This window comes from Haemaphysalis longicornis, unplaced genomic scaffold, assembly GCF_048455015.1.
Source record: "Haemaphysalis longicornis isolate Haplotype H1 unplaced genomic scaffold, Haemaphysalis longicornis Haplotype H1 scaffold_2, whole genome shotgun sequence".
Lineage (NCBI taxonomy): Eukaryota > Metazoa > Arthropoda > Arachnida > Ixodida > Ixodidae > Haemaphysalis > Haemaphysalis longicornis.
Genome location: NW_027526295.1, coordinates 133,423,712 through 133,444,204, shown reverse-complemented (window position 1 = coordinate 133,444,204; position 20,493 = coordinate 133,423,712). Strand labels below are relative to the sequence as shown.

Sequence of the window (20,493 nt, the reverse complement as noted above, 5' to 3'; positions counted from 1 at the left end):
TTGTCTATGCCGACGAGGGGCAACTACAGTAGACACTCCCACTGTCCCACCCGCCCTTTCTAAGGACCCAACTACCCTCACAGGCCAACACTGATGCAGACAGCAAGAGTGCTCTCGTACAGGTCTCAAATAAAGCACGTATTTCTCTCTCTCTCTTTCTTTCTGTCTCTCTATCTCTCTTTCTCTCAAAGTCTGGTGCCCAGCTTTCATAATAATTTAGATTTGGAATATCCTGTATGTCTATTTTTTGAAGTATCGTAAGGTTGCTTAGGTTCGTTTCCGTTATGAGAAACCGCACAAAAAGCAACAATTTAGCCACAAATAAGTAATTCCATAGTAGTAGGAATGTTTTACACCAACAGATAGGTAATATCTTAGCTATTTTAGAGGGCGAAAAGCACGACAAAGCGTTGTTCTTAGTCTAGGTATGTCCGCTGTTGATATTCCTTGATGAAATATTGCCATGTAATGCAGAATTTGCAGGAAAGGAATGTAATGCAGAAAACTGGAAAGTGGTGGAATGCCAGGCTTGAAAAATTGATACTGATAATCAGTACTGCAGGTACTGACTATCAGTATGACGCGATGTGGGTGTGAGAGGAGGAAAACTAGTGTGAAAGATGGATTCGCACACCTTGCGTTAGGAACAATGGGAAGTCTGTGGGGGAGGGCTTCCTGTTGTAGGCGACAAACTTGTTGTCGATAATGAACACGAATATTATGATTTCGACAGACCACTTGACAAAGAATATGCGCTTTTACATAATATTCACATTAACAAGACTTCTTTTTGCACCTTTAGCGGATCTGTACATGTTAGTAAAGCGTTGATCTAACCTTTGAAGTGCCAGAGTGGGATGTTGAAGAAGGGAAGCGAATAGTCGAAACAGGGTGGTTAGAATCAGGGAAAGCCTCACTCCATATCATTCCTTACGTTGGGTAATATGGTCAGGCCGAAAGCAGACAAATTAACCGAGAGTTTCACAACACCAAACAAGGAAGCGACATTATGTTCTCTGGTAGGCGCAAGCTCTGCAAGTCCTGTAAGCCCCAAATGCAATCTTCTGACTTGCTTGGAATGCTCCATCGGTCCATTTGAGCAACTAATAGAACAAGTCCGCTGTTCAGCCTCACTCAGTATCCGAGTAATAGAATCGCGGGTTTGGCAGCGAACGGCCTAGGTCCAAGCGTGGGCAAAGCACAAGCAAAAATTTTTCTTACGCTTTTCAATGTAAAATATTCTGTTAGCTTAGTTTTCCATGTGCCCTTGGTAACTAAATGTGAATTTGTGTATTTACGGTCTTGAGAACGGCACATCAACACGCTAAAGTAACCTCCTGCATCGCACCTATCTCTCCCGGAATGGAATATTCCGATGGGAAAAGCCCCACACTACAGAGGTGTCGTGCTCATTGCGAGCGTGTGTTTGTGTCCCGCAACTATGCTTACATTCTAGGGCATAATGAGGCAAGGCTATTGTCAAAAGAAAACGTAGGTAAAAACCACTAACACTGCGTTCCCCAGAATGTTTCGGAGATAAAGTTACCCACAGGTACCAAACTTAGGCGCAGAGCAGCTATCAAGTATGGAGTGGGCGACTTTGAACACAACAGGCTCTAACGACATCAGAAATGAAACCATAACCTCAATGGAGCTCTGTCTGTTGTGAAAGCATGCGCTTTACGCTCAGCAACCAGGTTACAGCTGGTAGTAGTGTCAATCATCACACCGGTCACACTGGTAATAGAGTCAATCATCGCATTGTCAATGTTCAGTGCACACCAAACATCCATCCTTGAAATAAAAGTTGAGCTGCACATTTTAACAGCGGAGCTGTTGTAGTTTAAGCACTTTCGTAGGTCTGCTGACGATGGTGAGGGTTAAGAGCAACTTACCAGACCCACTAATAGTGGGTGCAGTGGTTGTGCCTCCCGCTAGGCGTGGGAGTGAAAAAAATACCTTCGGCCACTGAAGTTTAGCAGCCGATTACTTGGCGATCACGTTACAACTTGTGTGGCGGAAGTGCTGTCGTTCTTTGGCGAGCGCCCTTTGACGTCCGAGCCGACACAAGAGAACGACAGCTCCGCTTCTTTTACTGATTTAATACTGGGTGGTACCGGTTTTTGCGGGGGATTTAGTACTCGCTATTACGACACCTCTGTATGTTAGGCTTCTAGTGTCTGGTGTTTGAGGCTCCAATAACATCGAACACGCAAAGAAACTTCAGAACTCTGCATTGATATAAACTCCAACCTGAAGTCTCTCGAGGTCTTCTTTAGGCCCTACGCCTGAAATGAGCAGGAGCCGTGCGGAACCGACGGCACCCGCTGACAGGATCACCTCCCGTCTCGCCTTCACGTACCCTGGCTCACCCAGACGAGTGAAGGAAACACCAACGGCGCGGCTTCCTTCGAAATTCACCTGCACAGGAAGTATATGGAAAAAGGAGATCAACTTAATGCGTTGCGGGCTTCGATTTAGAAACGTACGCGAGACGTGTACGGGGGATAATTACTGGAGTAGCAAATATGCGAGTTCCAGTTATGCTTAGGGTAAATGTCTTGTTTGCTAATCAATGCAAACGCAGGTATGTGCCAGCCGACCACTACACTCTTAGGCAAAAAGGACTAAAATAGGGACTAAAATACAGCCGTTAGTCTTCACGGGCGACCGTTCATCTTCAAAGGGAGTATCTGCGGCAGAGTACGTGCCGTGTGCATAAATTCGGACTAACAGTTCGTCCCCGCCGATCTATAAGGAGTAACGGGAAGACGAAACGCATGCAGTTAGTCTCTTTGCTGCGTCGTTAGTCCCCTAATGGCGTCGTCGTTGCCCTTTCGCGCATATGTCTGCGAACAGTTTTATATTTCCAAAACACAAGGCATTGCAGTCACTGGGTGCTTTAGATGGTGCCACGGGAGAAAATATTGATGTTAGTTATAAGAAAATCGCCTAGGGTTAGTAGAGCGGCGGGTAATGGCAAGGAGCGGCGAAGCGCGATTGTCATACGCTTCTCGGCGAGGTTATGTTGATACGCTGTGTTGCATTCGATTCGTGCGAGATAATAACGGCCAATGAAAGCTTTCAAGCGCCTTAACAGTAACTCAAAAATTAGTGACAGTAGCAAAAGTGGATTCCTGAGCCTAATGAATATGTATATGTTTAACAGACTAGAAAAAACGCATATTGCTGATGACAACTGCAAAACAAAAAATGCTCGCTACAGGTAAGCGTCTCGAAGTTATCTTTTACACTCGGTACATAATTGCCTTGGGCACCAAAGCTATGACAATGCTGCAACTGCTGTAAAACCCGCTCGCATTTCGCGGTCGCAATCGTCTAGCGACGCGAATTTGGAGAATTCAGGCTAAGCAACACCAAATTCGCTTTCGCCGATGCAGGAAAATATGGCATGTTTCCTTATTCTGACACTCACACAGACGACACCTTTCACATACGTTACATAGAGCACTTAACATATGTATCGAACACTAAGAAAGCACTTAGCTTGCGTTAATTTGTGCGGAAACAAATGAGTCGTCCGATCGCCCAGCTACCTATCTCAACTAGGCGACGACGAGTTGATTGTTATTTACGAAAAAACTATGGTTGTGAGGCTCTACTTCGAATCGAACTGAGCAATAGTCCCTAAACCTAGCAAACCGCTAAGCGCAAGGCGCTAAACGCGGTCACGTTCGCTTGCACAGATAGAAATTCGGGCACCAGTTGCAATGGATCTGTTGCGTTATGCACAGAACTACACCCTGTACACTTGAATATTATCTGCCGCAGGAACCATCCGGCGGCGTGGTCTAGCGGATAGCGCGTCGGGTTCTTTCTGTAGAATTCCGGGCGTCGGGGGTTCGATCCCTGCCGGTGCTGGCGTTTTTTTCTTTTTTCTGCACTCTACGCAGTTCGTCCTTGGGGAGTATCGGAACGGACCATCCGGGTGGGGGACTAACCGTTCGTCCCCTCGCAGTTAGTCCCCAAAGGGACTAATGATTGTGGCAGAGGCCGTTAGTCCCCGAAAGGACGAACTTTTAGTCCTTTTTGCCTAAGAGTGTAGGCTTAATGTTCCGCTTTTAGTGCAACATCATCTACGAGTGCTCGCAGGTTTACGTGCAGTTACCCAATTTCTGATCACGTCATACTGTCAACGAAGAGTTTTAGCTTAGGAGAAAGTGTGTTTAAGCTGATGTTTCACGTTTACAAGCTGAAAGACGCGACAGACCAGCTTCCTGGTAAAAAGGTACGGGCATTGTATACAGAATTGCTTTTGTCGTCTGTTCATCAGTACAAACTGAAGAACTGCCCGAAACGCTAGAAATAAAATCAATATGAAGTACGGAAGATAAAAGTATCAAGTAAGGAAAATGATGAGCATGCAACGGGAACCGGCATAATATAACTGGAGGAACCAATTATAATAAAACACAACAGAATGCATCAACCCGTCGAACCTATGAGTCACTCATCATCCAGACAATGCCAAACTAACACTCTAAATAGTAAGGGTTCCTAGATGCTCTATGCGAAATTATTAGAAACACTGCTCAGTTCTACATCAATCGAGGACGACCAGCTTGTTGCTTCAGTCTGAACAAGGGAGTTGTTGCGCTCCCAAACTATAAATTGTAGATTTTTTACTTTGGTCAGTGAGCAGTAAACTATTCCAACCATTTTTTGGGATCAGATGGTCGGCCATCAAACTCTCGACTACATATATGAAATCTTTTTTGCGCCACCTAAATATGGGAAACTGATGTATGTAACACTGAGATTTGTGGCCAAAGGTTCAAAACTATCAATGCTGTTGTTGTAAACTTGCTTTTCACCAAAATAACGCACTTGCCCGGCGAGGAATACTGCTACGTAGGGAGAAAATTCAAGCTTGGAAATGCTAAATTACTACCTGCGTTCATTTAAGGTCGGATATTTAGAACAAAGTGGAAAGTTTGTTTTAAAGTAGGCGTCTTTTCTTTGGGACAAAGCCGACATAATTGCATCTTGTCTTCACTTTGATAACCCGCTTCTCCACCTCCCCCCCCCCCCGCCCCGCAAATCTCCCCGCGCGCGCTTTCTGTGGAGCGAATAGTAAATGACCCCACGGGATTATTTGCATTTGTGGCTGCACCAGCACCTATTGTGCCACAGTGATGCTATTGGCCTGTAATATTTTATTTGCAGCACCAGAAGCATTTGATATTCACTTCAAAGATAGAATAAATTCAAGCAACAGTAATAACAGGTATCTATGGCTTAAAACAAATTGCGCATCTCACCATTTTCGGATTCTCTGGTGATAGTCATACCTTTCCAAACGCTTACACATACGAAACATCGAATCCAAAAACTGTAGCCCCTGAGGGTCACGGATGGCCAATTCAGAAGTTGTTAGCGGTTGGCAGATCATCATATTTTCCACGACTAATCCTCCAAGGGCCGATGTTCCAGGTAATTCTTATGAATGCCGACGCTTACCTTGGTCGCCTGGCTGTACACCGCTACATGGAGGTTCTCCCGTTCCTCGACAACTGGTGTTATGAAGGCTTTGCTTGAGCTGACTCGGACGCCGTTTTTAATATTCGCCTGCAGCCGTGAGCAGCCTGCGGGGTACAACCAGGCGTGTTGTGTGAACTGTTTGAGCCTTGCACACATTCATTTAAGAAAACGATTAACAGACACATAGATCCCCTTTGGGTGATAATGTGAAATATGGCTCTAGTAACCAAGATCTTTATGGGATCACCTGATTGGGTCGGGCCATTGTAGTCAACAGCAGCATAACCAGCCTGCTGGCACGCCTCCATGTATAGTGGAGAAATTGCCGCTGTTGAGCCGTCTACGTTGTTCACTGGCACCTCACCGTCAGTGCCATGATACTCTGTTGAAATAAATAAGAACTAGGGATCAGCAGAAATGACAAGGCGTCAATTGGTCTCATACTAAAAGAAGTGCTTTGAGCGTCAAAGTTGCGATACTTTGTTTTCTTATCTCTATAACGAGCCCCTCGTGCAGCGTGTATAAGCTCCAGAGTAACAGATTTTGTGCTTTCCAGTAGAAGAATGCGTTCAAAATTTGTTATATAGTAAGCGGAATTCTGTCATGTAACCCAAAACTTCGCAAAGAATGAACGATGGGTCGAGGGAAAGTAAACAAAAAGGTAGTTTCAAATAACGCTGATAACTTCGGCAATCGAACCCCGTATCTTCGCAATTGCAAACTGAGCCTGCTTCTCCAAAGCCGCTAGGCTTCGAAGCCCTACCTGTAGTAAAAAATTCAACTCCACCTCGTATAATGACGAGGATGGTTTAAAGGGGAAGCTGTCTTGAGTGCGAACATCGAATGTTATGTCGAGGTGCCCAAATAAAAGCCGCTGCAATCAAAGTCAAAGCGCCAGTAATCAAAGTGCCTTCTTTCTGCCGCAAACAGTGGAAACACACGCGCCAGCAATCGCACATCTGGTGATAAAGCGGAGCTCCGCCCCCTGCCCATCCCTCACCAAGCGACGTCGTTGACACATTGTCGTCACACATTGAAGGGGACTTGAACTTTGAAGAAGGAACGCGATAGAGGGGTAGTTTATGGTATTGTTAGAATAAACTCGATTCAGGTGTATTTGTAATGTTGTTTGAATGCTAACGGCCACGCAGGGAACCCAAAAGGAATGCGCAGCGACCCAGATGCGGTGAAAGAAAAATACAGGCCAAAAGTGGCGCAGTCGGGTAGACGTTGGCTTCGTAACGTGAGGTACCGAAGTTCAATTTTAACCACAGGAAGCGTTTGTTTACCTTCATCATTATCAACTTGTGGCCAAACAGTGTGTAATGTTGGCTTTCCTGCAGTGCATTGTGGTAACGACAGCACCATCAGTGAGGCCAACAAAGCCTTGGGTTAAAACGTTCCTGCTAAATATGTAGCGGTTTTCGACCTAAATTGTGTTGGAGGTATCTAATAAGACCAATAGAAGTAACTGGAACAAGGCTATTACAAAAGTGCGAATAGAATAAGCGCCGGAATGCGTCCCCGCTCAATTTTATCTTTGTGTTTGGCTAGGAACAGTAGAATGCACAACCCTTTAGAAGTGTTGTGCAGTACTAGAGAAACTTGGAGGAAAAACATTACGTCGCTGCATTACTAAACCAAGAGCACACAGAAGCCTTCTTGTTGAAATGCTGTAGTAAGAATACTCACCAGTTACTTCTCCTGCTCGAAAGTCCTCGATGTCTTTGAAGTGCGGTAGCACGTCCTCATAAGCCCAACCACTCGCTCCGTACTCCGTAGCCCAGCGATCGTAGTCGTGGCGGTTTCCACGTAGGTACATCATGTAGTTTATCGAGCCGGTGCCTCCCAGTACTTTTCCTGATGGCAATGGTGATCTCTGCGAGTTGAATAGCAATAATAGTAGCCAGCAGCATTCAAGTAGCATTTCACGAAGCGATGCTTTGTAGACGTGATGAACTGTAGGCATTAATGGAGGGCAAACAAATTCTGAGCTACTTTGAACGATGCTTAGGTAGCCCCCTTTGTTACTTCACCAGGCCCGAAACGGTGCATATCCGGTCATAACATCACCAGATACCACGAGATGCTGTTCTAGACAAGACGTGAGGCTCTCTTGGACACAATTAACCCTTTGACGCCGCCCAAATCTTTAATTTCTTGTTTAGGATTGTGAAAACATTTTTATGACCTAGAAGAGGTTCCCACATCACAAATATGACGTAAGAAAAAAATTCGGTTTTCTAGTACGGACACTGGGAAACACTGGGCACAAGGAAACACTGGACACTGGCTGCCCCTACATCACTTGAACGAAAAAGCTACCTTGATCAGCCTAATTTGTGGTTCCAGTGGACGCGATAACGTAAGGTTTCTATTGCTACAATTTGTATTAACAAAGTAATTGCCCAAATTCGCTTACCTGTCACTAGCCCATTGAGCCCCACCGCTCGATGCGAGTTGGCACGCATAAACAGGACTTTTTTTAGCCCACAGAAGTGCGTTCTGGCGTTTTTTTTTTTTAATTTTTGAAGGTACAGGTACCTTTTTCTGTCAACAGATGGTGTTAAATGCAGAGGAATAAAACCAAAACTTGTAACAGGAAAAAAAATTAGCACTGGCTTAGCTAGGCTATGCCAGGCAATACGTAGCGTGAGCTAAGCTTCAGCTTGTTATCCTTGGCTTTCCTGGTTCTCTAGGATTAGCTTGATTATCATGCTCACTGCTGCTTGAATGACACACACACGGTATACGCATTATGGGACACACGTATATTTATCAGTCGGCTGCGGCGCAGCGTCATCAATCGCCCCAGAGCTAAGCTGGTTCCACAGGCGCACTCCGCTGTTACTGCGACGAACAAGCCATCGGTTCAACATCCGGCCCCCCCTCGCATGATCGTATTGTGGGCCGGGCCGCTACTTGCGGAACAGACGTCGACAAAGACAGTGGGCGCGTGGGGTGTGTAAGAGACGCCGGGCAGCGAGCAACGTTCTCTGCGCGGTGTGACGTAACTGCTCCTCGCGCATGCGCCGCACGGCTCCACGAGAGCCACACGAAACTGCTCAACCTCAGCCAGCGTAGCTCACGCTATAAAAAATATTGTTTGAGTTGTTGCTCCTGAGTAATATTGGGGATCAAAGGGTTAATTACCGGACAAGGGTTCGGCAACCCTGCTGTAATACATTTCCCACAACCATCCCAAAATGAATTTTCAACCCCAATATTAACCTGCACTTTGCAGCGGCTGTATTTCCCTTACTCAGAGAGGGCACAAGTCAATCATTACTGGGTAAAGGTGGTACGAATCTGTATTTACGGAGAGGCTGCCACGTGGAAATATTATTGCCACGTGCAATGCTCGAACACGTAAGAGCGAAGCCAGTTTCATCCGTCTTTTTACAAGAGCTATCAGGCATTGGGTGGGACATAATACCCCTGAGCAAAGCAGGAAAGGTTGGTAAGGAATTCCTAGTGCTCCCTGACGGGAACGTTTCATCCTAGAAAAGAACACTGGCGTGATAGTAAAGCCCGCGTTACGAGCGCAAGCCAGTCTCGGGTCCGTAACGCCTAACCCGGGCACGACCGGGTCCCGCGTGCTCTTGTGCGCCAAACCCAGGTTTGTGCGGCAAACCCTGGGATGTGCACCAAACCCAGCATAGGGAGAGCCCGCATGTGCGTGACAAGGCCCAGGATTCGACACGGGAGGAAATTCCAATGTAAATTTTACGCTTAGTGTCTTCCTATAGTAGGAAATCTGAGAAATCATCTAGTTTCTACAGCACTCATTGATTGAAATGTGAAAGTTCGGAGTTAGAGTAGTGCATACATTTTAGCTTTTACCGTGTTTAGTTCCCGTCACATTGGCGTGATAATAGCTGTTGTTCCTACACCAGAGACCCAACCACCTTTTTTGCCCAGATTTTTGCCGACATCACGTGGTTGTTTCGGGCGCAAGTTGGTATGGTGAAATTTTTGATGCTACGTTTCAATCCACGAGTCTTGTGCGGCGATTGAAATGTTTCGCCCTCAGTAGTCGCTCAGCGGTACTGTTTCTTCAGCACTAGAATGAGATTACCGGACACGGTACCTGCAGTTCGAAGGAAGAGACATGTACAACACAAGTGTACGTAAGCATAGATGCAAATCTTCTGATTGTGTAAATTCATTCGTTACCCTCCATGGCGTTCCTTGTAATTGTGGCTTGGACATGTTATACCCCAATTTATCATACCTTTATGCCATACATGAGACTACTTTATACTGTACATGAGAGTGCAGTGGCACTCAGACCTAGCAAAATACCTTTATAGAACAATGTGTAAAACTAACATCAAGAAGCGCATGGTAGCAAACTCGCAACACCCTTTTGAATGCTGTTTTCTACACTTCACGTCCGAAATATTAACGGCCCAGGCCCATGACATCCAGAACGAGTCCGGCCCCTAACAGCGGCTTGGAGCCCCAGCCTCGTCTGGGCCAGCGGCATTGTGTCGGGCCCAATCTGGTTCCGGTGATAAACTTGTCGGGCCACCCAGCCCGACTCACGAGACAGGCCGGACCTGGGGTTTTAGGCTAGCCCGGGCCCAAGCAGTGCTCGATTTTTATTTATCTCGGGTATTGTGAAACACTTCAGTCACCAGTACAGTACTTGATTCATAGGACTACAGCACAGAATGTCGGAAGATTTTGCAGAATTAATGAGAGTGTGTAATCTGTTCAAGCTCAACGGCAAGCCGAAGTTACATGTGGTAGAAATCTTCACCAACATCTACCTATGAAGATGATTCTGTGACGTTTTTTTATAGACATCTTGAATGAGGCATAAATAGAGTAAATCCTCCTAACAAATGGTAGACGTATTTAATACAAATCAGGTGTACAAAAGGTAGGCGAGCAAGCAGCAGGGAATTCGCTCTATTCTCTCGAACAGGCGAGTGGAAATGCTAGTTGCCTTTGCCGAAACAAATACCGTACGAATTATGAATACATTATTTCGCAAAATAAAAATTCGGAAAAACTTGGGAATGCCCTATTAGAAATGAACTAAACTTTACTTCAACTGGTACTCCCTGCATGGTGCAAGGCGTACAGTGTTTTCCCAGAACCGTAACGAGTGATCACAAGATGGTCAGAAGCCGTTTCCATCTGAATTTCGGAAGAGAAAAATTGAAGCTGCTAAAGCGAAAGAAGCATAGCCTGGCATGCGTACTTAGAAAAGTGGAAGAAGTGAGAGTGCTACTCGAGAAATATTTCTCTCAGTTGTCCAATCAATACAACAATGTGGACACTGTGACAATCATTTCACGAATGTGCCTAGCACTTGCCGTTGGCGAAAAACAGAAAAATGTTAACTGAAGTCGCACCGACATCTGAATTCCTTTATTAACAACCACCGAAAAATGTTAGTCTCCGGTACGAGGGACAGAATTTATTTGGGCTAGGTATCCAAATTTATTAAAGGAAGCAAAACTGCCTACGTGCAAGACTTCAACGTTGCAACAGTTTAAGAACCAACCAGCCATTCCGGAAATTTTGAAGCTACAAAAAAAGAGGAATCTCGCTATTTGCCAAAATTAGTTATTGCGCTCCTAGAGGAAAATGCAAAATAGAAACAATATGGATGACATACTAAAAATAGCCGAGAAACTTTCGGGAAAGCTGCACGCTTCTTGAATAGATGTCGCGGGGGTTCCGCCGGTAACAAGATATGGAGCAGAAACGGCGCTTATCGCAGTGAAGAATGGCAAAGCTGGAGGAGGGGGCGAAATTTCGGAATTGCGGCTGATATATTGTGCCTTGGTGGGACCATTGTAATAACAAGGCGTTCAGATCTATTCCCACTATGCTTTATGAGTTCTGCCATTCCAAAGCCGCGGAAAAGGGGAATTTGTCTTGTCCATATAAGAAAGATGATGGAAAATATCTTTTAAATTGCCTACCTATCAGCTTGCTTCACGTTTCCTACAAATTTTTTACAAAAGTATTTCTTAAGGTCAAAAGTGCCGCCTTAGAGCTTGAACAGCCAAGAGAACGGGCCGGTTTCAGAAGAATTTTTCTCAGCTTTACAAAATATTCGCGCCAGCCACCAGGTAATCGAACAATGTTCAGAGTATAATGATCCGTTGAACATGGCATTCATAGATTATGAGCAAGCATTTGACTCAGTGTGCACACTTCAGCTGTAACTGCAGCAGCGTTCGTGAAAATATGCCGAAATATCTTCTGTGTGCCCCGCAGGCTTTGCTGACCGTATTTTTCGTCTGGCCATTACGTTCTTCGCGCATCGAACCTGGGCAGGCATTTCAAGCGTCAACTGGCGATGACGGGCTGGATATCTGCAATCGTGGCTGCGACAATATCAACCTTCGACTAAGCAACTCAACGTTCACCCGGAACACGGCCGAATTGACGGCGGCAGCACTGTGGAGCGCGGATATAAACAAGCCACGCAGCACGTTTGCCTTTAGTGGGCATCAGCGTTCGTGAAACCATGCCGAAAATTCTTCTCTACGCCCCGCAAGTGCGTAATCAATTCTCCCTTTTGTACAGCGATCTCACAACCGCTTTTTGATACTTCTCCAATACCCGCACGTGTTTTGTGAAACATTGCTCTATTGCGTTGATGTCGCGCTGTTCTGCTTCTGTCAGGCGACGTAGAGACTAAACCGGGACCTCCTAAGTCCGGAAACCGAGCCGCCGCTTACGACAAAGCTTTGGATGCGAACTGGAAGCAAATGAGCACAATGCTCCAGATACTTAGACATCGACGAACGGACAATCACAATAAAGAAAGAGCAAGCGGATCTTCAAACAGATATCAGATAAACAATGTCTGGCCAGCAGGCAACAGAAAGAAAGCGAGTTAACATTTTCGGCCGTATTGTGTGTTTAGAATCGAACTCGGAAGCGATATAGCAGATAGGGGATGCCCTGGCGGCTGCCAGTGACGCTGCAGAGCGCTTGATGTGATGTCGCTGCACGACGTCTTCATATCTCGCCTGGGTGATCTAGAGGACACGTCCCGGAGCTCGTTAGCCTGCTCGTTCATGGTATCCTAAACTCGCGGGAATCGTGTCAAGACACAGAGGAGCGGACGCTGTCTGCGCTATCAAGTGCGACGGGAGAATACATTACTAGGAACGATGTCCATCGCGTTCACCTTATGGGCACCTTTTCAAGATCCAAATCTCGTCAGGTCATGATTACATTTGGCAGCTTTAGGATAAAGGAAGCAATCCTTTCCGCCCGCACTGTTTTAAAAACTCAAGACATCGCGGTATCGTAAGATTCTTCAGCCGCAACTAGGCAGGCTAGAAAGAAACTTCTAGAATTCCGCAAAGGCCAACCACACTCTCTGCAATTCCAGTTGCGCTATAACAAACTAATAATAGGCGACCGGTGTTTCACGTACGATACCGTGTCTGATAGCGTAAAAGAAATAAAACGTGCGCCACCTGCTACGCCGCTTCCCAAGACTGCGTCCGCAGCACCGCTTTTGTCGAGTGCGTTTGCTCTGCCCGGCAGCCCGACAAAGCTAGGAACAAGTGAGGGAAGCTGGTGCATCGATGCCATGTGTCTCGGCAATTCTAGCGAACACTCGCAGTGTAACAAACAAACGGGAATCCCTTACCCTGCCATTAGCACCGTTAGCGCATATATCGTAGCACTCACTGAAACAAGGTTGCACACACATATTCCTGATAGTGAAATCTTCGACCTGTATTCTTTTAACATCTATCGCTGCGATCGCACCTTGCGTCAAGGCGGTGGCGTATTACTTGCAGTCAAAAAAGTCTTATCCATCTCACTCAATTCCCATTCATACTGATGTAGAGTCTGTATGGTCCTCCGCTTACATTGGGCACCGGGCATTTGTTATTGGCGTGTGTTACCGTCCACCTTCATATCCCCCAACATTTGTCTCTGAACTACAACATGCCCTTAATATTGTTCCTACAAGACACCCCACTGCTTCTATATTCCTTATGGGCGATTTTAAAGTCCCACATATTTCTTGGTCCTCGGAAACCCCCGCATCCAAACCACCTTCATCTCAGACAACTGAATTTCTGAATCTTTGTTCCTTATTTTCCTTTTCCCACCTTGTTTCTGAACCGACTAGAACAATGCAAGAAACCGCTAATATACTGAAATTGATATTACCTACGCACGTTCATACTTACCCAGTCTGAGCCACCACTCACTCCTTTCATTTAACATAAACGTTCTACTAAGCATGGCTACCACCTCAACTAAGCAAATTCGCAACTACTCAAGAGCCTTGCTTTCTGGACATTTTCTTGGCACATTTTGATACTGGTACTGTTCAAGAAAACTGCAACCTATTTAAAAATAAAGTTCACGAACTAACTGATACATCCGTTTACGCATAATAAATTCTAACCTGGAAGCTCCTTGGTACAGCAAGCAGTTAAACAGGCTATCTAATGGAAAAAAGCGGTGCTATAGTCGAGCTAAAAAATCCCTGAGTGATTCCCGGGGATTTACCCCGGGGCGCTCGCAATATATATTCCACGGGAGCTATGCCAGGACCGGCGGCACACAACGAACAGTCAGGAACGTAACAGCGTGGTTCTACTATTATATATGAAGGGCTCGTTGAAATTAGACAGAAATAAAAGTTGGCAGTAAGCAAAACCCCGGAAAGCAAAGGGGAGGATGTGGTAAGTCATTGAAACAGATAAAATATTTGGAAAGAAAGAAAGTGGAGAAAAAGTGCCCGCCAGGTGGGATCTGAACCCACGACCTCCAGAATACCGGTATGGCGCACCAGACCGGTATTTGCGATGAATAATGAAGTCGCGGTTAGTGTGCTACTCGTTAATGCAAACGGCAAAATTCGAAGGCACAGTTCAAACAAGTTAGAACCACGTGGAGGCTGTTTTTTTCTTGCAATTTTATGCAGACTTACAAACTCAAATTCAATTTAAATAAACGAACAATAAAGTTTCACCACCCTCCCAATTAAGATATTGGTGTTGCCTTTATCAGGACGTGGCAAATTTGGTTCACGTTACGGAGGTATAAAGATCGTGTTAAATGAAAATGGTGGAACAATATTCCTGGATCGTGTGCAGTGCGTCCCATTTAACCGGCGCTGGCCGGCGAGTGGTGCAGTCGGTTGACAGGCATACAAGCCGAGAAAACGTTTAGCGATTACGGAGCCCAAGAAAGGCCATCGCCTTTAAAACAGAGTTTTAAATACCGCTATTCCGCAAGTGCACTAAACGCCAGCTGCCCCAACCAAGAGAACATCATAAAGCCCGGCAAGCGCAAAAATGGGCTTCTCCGAACTTTTATTTTCCATGCGGATCTTGTGAATTAAACATGATAGTCGGAGGGGGGATCCATGAGTCCTTCTACAACGTGACAAGTTGTGCCATGATCGCGATACTACCATACTGATAGGAAGTGAGACGGGTGATAAGTTGCAGAAGTCACATTTTTCCCAAACTGAAGGAAACGTTTATTTAGGCGCCATTAAACTGCGCTCTCTTCACATTGCCTTGGTCAGAGACGTCGCAGGGATCAGTATTGGGTTTTGTCCTTTTTATTTCAACCGCTAAAAACCTAACTACACTTTTATTAGTCATGCCTTGCCTCAGCATGCAATACACGGTAAGACATAAGACTAGTCGACTGATAAAAACATACAAAGCAGCATACTGCAAACCATCCGTATATGATGCAACTACGGGCAAAACAGAAGGCGTTCACCGAGTACCCAATACAACCACACTGTTCTGCCGTTACAAAGCAACCGAAGAGAACATCGGCATACATTTTTTTCGAAAGCGGGGTAAGGGCAGTATGCCACAATGAGTGCTAACACACTGACAGAAAAACTCAACTGCGTTTTCCTAGCGCTTTATGCAAGCGTTTATAATTCGACACCGTCAATTTCCTACTTGCACAATAATAAATAGATTCTAGCCCGGTCCACAGAAGAAGCAAGCGTAAAAAATCCAACACTTAAATCCGCAGACTAAAGCAATCAATGGCACGAAGTTCTGTATCCTATTTCACCATTTGAAAGCTATGTTGCTAAAGCTGGCTCATCCCACCACCACGCATCCAGAGGAAGGAGCACGTTTACCTTAAAGACAGTCATGGGAATTGGGCATCTCAGAAAATATCCCTCTTTCCGTCTCTCAGACTGGCCTGGGCTAACTCGTGGCACCCAGCTGCTTATAATCCTCGGGCACTCCGCCGGGCCATTAAAGCGTAGCGGCCTTTGTAATCCAAGCAGTTCACTCAACTTGAAGTTAAGTAAACTGCTCACACATCGAATATCGCCCAAGTGGAAGTAGGGTCTCACCTGATCATGGAACGAGAGACAGGCGTTTCTCTGTGGTACGGACATGTAGGCCCAGTCATCTTGCCCGCCGATTTGTATTGGAGGCAAAGCAGGAATCTGCCGTGCGGCCGTCTCCAGCCCTCCAGCTTCGAGGAGCAGAACGCGTATGTTGGGGTCCGCCGACAAGCGGTTGGCGACCACGCTGCCTGCCGAACCACCACCAACTGCGCCGAGGCAATAGCACGTTCATGGTGTGTCAAAGAACAGTGTTGTGTTTTCTTTGTCCTACCGATATCACCAACAAGCTATTCTTCGAGAAGAGTCAGCCGTGGGAGAGCGTGGTTCAGATTGGCTGGTTGGTGCCAATACATCTCAAAGATTATTTCGGTAATGGGGTTGCACGGAGACGTCGAACAGGCTTTCAGAAACATTAAAGCTTTCAATTCGGGGTCAATATCCGATCAGGACACACGCCCCGTAGACGCGCACAAATATAAAGTCCCCCCCCCCCTAGATTATCCATTCAACTGATTTCCACTGTAGTGCTCCTATTTAGGAGGACAGCACGGGTGACACTCCGTAATAAGCTTGAAGAGCTCTGTTGAGCCACTTGCCCTACTCACGTTTGAAATGCACCTGGGCTAGCGTCGACATCATAACCTGGCCGAAAAAGGCACCTTGAAAATAGTTCTCATAGGTGAAAGCATAAGTGGTCGGCCGGAAATCGGTGAGACGATGTCATAACCAAGCTGTATGTGCAGGTCGAAGCTGGGAGTCTGGGCTGGAAGACCATGGGCTATTTTCTTGCCCCGCCTGTTAAAAACCTCGAGCGCATTAGCTTGGGTCTTGGTATGGCAGAGGTGCGCTAGGACGCACAATATCCTAGATTGAATGAGACCTCGCCGTAAGCGAAGGATCCTCTCGGTAGAACAACCCCACTCATAACCTGCGCACCGTTTGAGTATGTCGAGAAGCCAGTTCGCTAACTTTACTTCGGTTGCGTAGGTTGCCGTCGACTATAAGGCCCAGTATGCGGGCTGTGAAAACTCTGTACAAAGCTTGGCCATGAAGGTGGAGCTGGACGTCGGGGGGTCTCCGCATACGTGTACATATATGTAGGCTGTTGTTTTTCTGGTGAGAGTTCAAGACCACGATAGAAAATAAATTCCACTGTGACGTCAATGCCTTTCGGGGTGGTTCGTTGCTGTGTTATGATATCACCTTTTATCGTCCACGGCGTTACGTCACCGGCATAAATAGTTCTTAGCCACGGAAGCTTGAGAAGCACCCTGGGAATATCAGCCATCAAGATGTCAAACAGTATCGGGCTTAAGAGGGCACCCTGGGGGACACCTTGCTCGAGCACTCGACGGCTAGACGACTCTTCTCTCGCCCATACCTTATAAGAACGTTCCAGCTGAAAGCCGTCCAGAAACCTACTTAGCTTCCCACCAAGGTCGCTTTCTCTGAAGACACGTATTATTGTTGCTAGTGGGGCATTGTTGAACGCTTTAATAATGGCCATACGGAGCCAAATGCCGAGGCCACCAGGTTACTTTGCAGCTTCAAGTTTATGGGTGATCATCTTCGGACTGTCGGAAGTTCATAGGTGTGTCCGAAAACCTGTTTGAACAGCAGTTAATACATGATCCTTCTCTAGTTGCCAACTCAGGCGGCGTGCAACTATGTGCTCGAAAGATTTTGCTGAGGTGGATGTAGGACATATAGGACGAAGGGGCGCAAGACCATTTAGTAATTTGCCCGGTTTGAGAATTGGTTTGACTTATGCTTCTTTCCATGTCAGTGGGACGTCTCATGTAACCCATATGTCATTGTAGTAGTCAAGCAGAGCTTCCGTGCCGTTGTCGGGAAGCTTCTCAATGGCGCTGTAGGGTATCCCATCTGGGCCTGGGGTACTTTTTGTGTTGCAAAGGCGCAGTGCGTCATCTAACTCCGCCAGGGTAAATAGCTTCTCGCAGGGACCCTGATCATCGTGCAGCGTTGGCGTGTAGGTTTCTGCATGTCTCGTTTTTGAAAAAGCTGTTATGTAAAAGTTCCCCATGTTCTTGAGCCGATACGTCCATGCTTATTATGAGGGATTGCAAAGCAGTGCGAGAGGGCTTGGCACGAGCCGTTGTATTAATTCATTTCATGCTTTTGTGGCAGGGGTGGTAGCATTCCGCGTAGTACGGAACTCGTGCCACTGATCCTATTTCAGGCCTTTTGAATAACGCTGTAATTTCGCGCGAAGCCTGTCGTACTCTGCACGCCTAGCTAGGTCTGTAGGATTTGATTTCAATCGTTGTTAAGCTCGAAGACAAGCAGCTCGAAGGCCGAGATATAGTAGGTCGGGACGGGAACAGGATCTTGAGGACGTAGTTTGATAGCCTTCGTAGCTTTGGCTGTCGCCTCTAGGACCCTATCTGTCACTGTTCCTTGTCCCAATGTGAAGTGTTCACGACATTTGTCCCAATGAGTTACTCTTCGTTCAACTTATACGTGTTAGCGTAATTCTCCAGAGAAATTAGAGAAATTATAATGGGGTGATGATCACTTCCCATCAGGGTTGGTTGCACATTCCATGAAGCGCTGATTTCCACGGAAGCCCCGGTCGGATCAGGTGTCGTTTCCTGGTTTCACTGGAGAACACACTTCTTCAGCGTTCCATGATTCAGCAAAATCATGTTTTCCCGGTCAGTTACGTCGACAAGAATATTTCCACGTTGAGAAGAATCTCCATAACCCCACTTTGCATGCCTCGCCTGAAAATCACCACTTATCAGCAGCGGGCCAGGTGCAACATCACGGAGAGCTTCAATCCAGCCCATATTGGCGGTGGCATCGGAGTCCGATAGAAGCCTCCCCTATGTGCGTATATAGACTGACACCCCAGTCAGGCACCTTTTTCCAAAGACCATGGTGACAGCAACTACTTCGGGGTGGGGAAAGCCAGATGAGACGTGTTCAGTTAGGAAGCGGGCAGTTGTTTTTAACGAAAACCACGGCGGACCGTTTTGAGGAGGTGTGCAGTAATGGGCTTGAAAACGAGTGGAATCCTGAAAAATTGCGCTGCTGCTGAAGGTTCGTTTCCTGCCTAAGAAGCACTGAGGCAGAAATTTGACGAAGCCACAAGCTGGGCTCAGGAAGCTTTTGCGTCAGTTCACGACAGCTCCACTGGATGATCCTAAGAGGAGAATTCATGTTTGCTTGGGCCATGGGTTTGCATGGCAACCACTACAGTGTCTACGATCTGAGGTAATAAGCCGAAAATAATCGCGCAGAGCACCTTGATAACGGGATGTTCCTGAAGGATGTCGGTGTTGGCCTCGAAGGTGATGCGTGCCGCCTAATTGCCTCGTCGAAATTTCTTGAGCATAGATTGGACTCAGATGTTTTCTGACGGTGCGAGGTGTGATTGGTTGATTTGGGATTGCTCTGTTTTAGTGTTTGCTTGCCCCTATAAATGTACTTAATAGCTTTAGCACCATTGTGGCTTGTGCTACGAAGGTGTTCAGTCTGCGTAGGTGTTTGCGACTGTTCCAATGTTGCATGTTTCTCACGTTCACGCACTGCAGATGCATACGTCCTCTGAATAGCTTCTTTAGCTTCTTCTCAGGTAGCGTTGGTATGCGTCGCCCGAAATCTGGCGATCTCGTTTTCACGTCTACGTGCTAAACAGTGAGGATCTTTGGCCCCGTTGGACCTATTGCAATTGGCACACAGAGGCTCTTCAAGGCAATCTCTGGAGTTGTGTTCACCGCCACAACGTTCGCAACGTTCTCCTCGGCGACAAATATCCGCCGTGTGCCAAGATGTATGGCACTGACGACACTGTATAGCTCCCGGCTTGTATTCGTGCACCTTGTGGTGCATCTATCCGATCATTATATCTTCCGGAAGCGATGTTCCTTCGAACACAACTCTCAAAGTTTCTGATGAGCGATCTAACCGGCGAGCTGTTAGAACTCGGGCACATTTCACTCGAAGAGAGTTGACGAGTTCCTCACCTGCTATTTTAGTGCCTACGTATCGCAACACTCCAACGCAAGTATTTTCGGGGCGAGGACGCTGACTGTAGACAGGTACTTGTGATATCAACTTCATTTGCATATGTGCCTGAGACACCGATTCCGACAGGGAATACACAGCGAGGATGTTGCACGCGCTCTGGAGGATAAGCTCTGATGTCTTCAATTCCACCTGGATGCAGGCATTAACGTTCGGCGCTAAGTTGTATAGTCGCTATTTCTGTGGCCATGCACCCCACTTGAGGCGTGAACAAAACAGTGTGCACTGATCGTTTAGGATTTGGTGGCGTGCCAGCAGCCCTACTTTATGCTTTTACAAGCTCCAAACCGTGTTCGTCAACTTACGCGTGTCCGCCTACGCTACGACCTGCAGGTGCGGAGATATCCAAGTTGGTGACGTCTCCAGACTCACACTCCGCAGCGTCTTCTCCGGTAGGGGCCGATGATGTTGGCGGCACCCCCGGATTTAGGCGCGATTCGGGGCCTTGTAAGTATGGAGGCAGCTTCACAGGCGGTGGCGCCATGAGAGACTCATGCGCAAGGAGAGCCGCTGGTTTGAGTATAGGATGTATTCGTGGAGCCAGTTCCAACCAAGCTGCCCCGTCAGAGGGGTCGAGCATCGCAGGGGCTTGGGGCCCCTTC

General features: G+C 46.7%; 1 protein-coding gene across 1 annotated transcript in view; it reads right to left on the bottom strand.

Moving 5' to 3' along the window:
• The window catches only part of LOC144168297 (4-pyridoxate dehydrogenase-like), a 164,731-nt gene that overhangs the window by 24,954 nt on the left and 119,284 nt on the right, over window positions 1-20,493 (bottom strand). The window contains exons 4-8 of the mRNA XM_077697309.1: window positions 15,845-16,047; window positions 7,195-7,381; window positions 5,750-5,884; window positions 5,482-5,606; window positions 2,254-2,421 (exon numbers count right to left, since the gene is read on the bottom strand). Coding sequence (XP_077553435.1) covers window positions 2,254-2,421; window positions 5,482-5,606; window positions 5,750-5,884; window positions 7,195-7,381; window positions 15,845-16,047 — 818 coding nt within the window. The remainder of the gene's footprint in view (window positions 1-2,253; window positions 2,422-5,481; window positions 5,607-5,749; window positions 5,885-7,194; window positions 7,382-15,844; window positions 16,048-20,493) is intronic.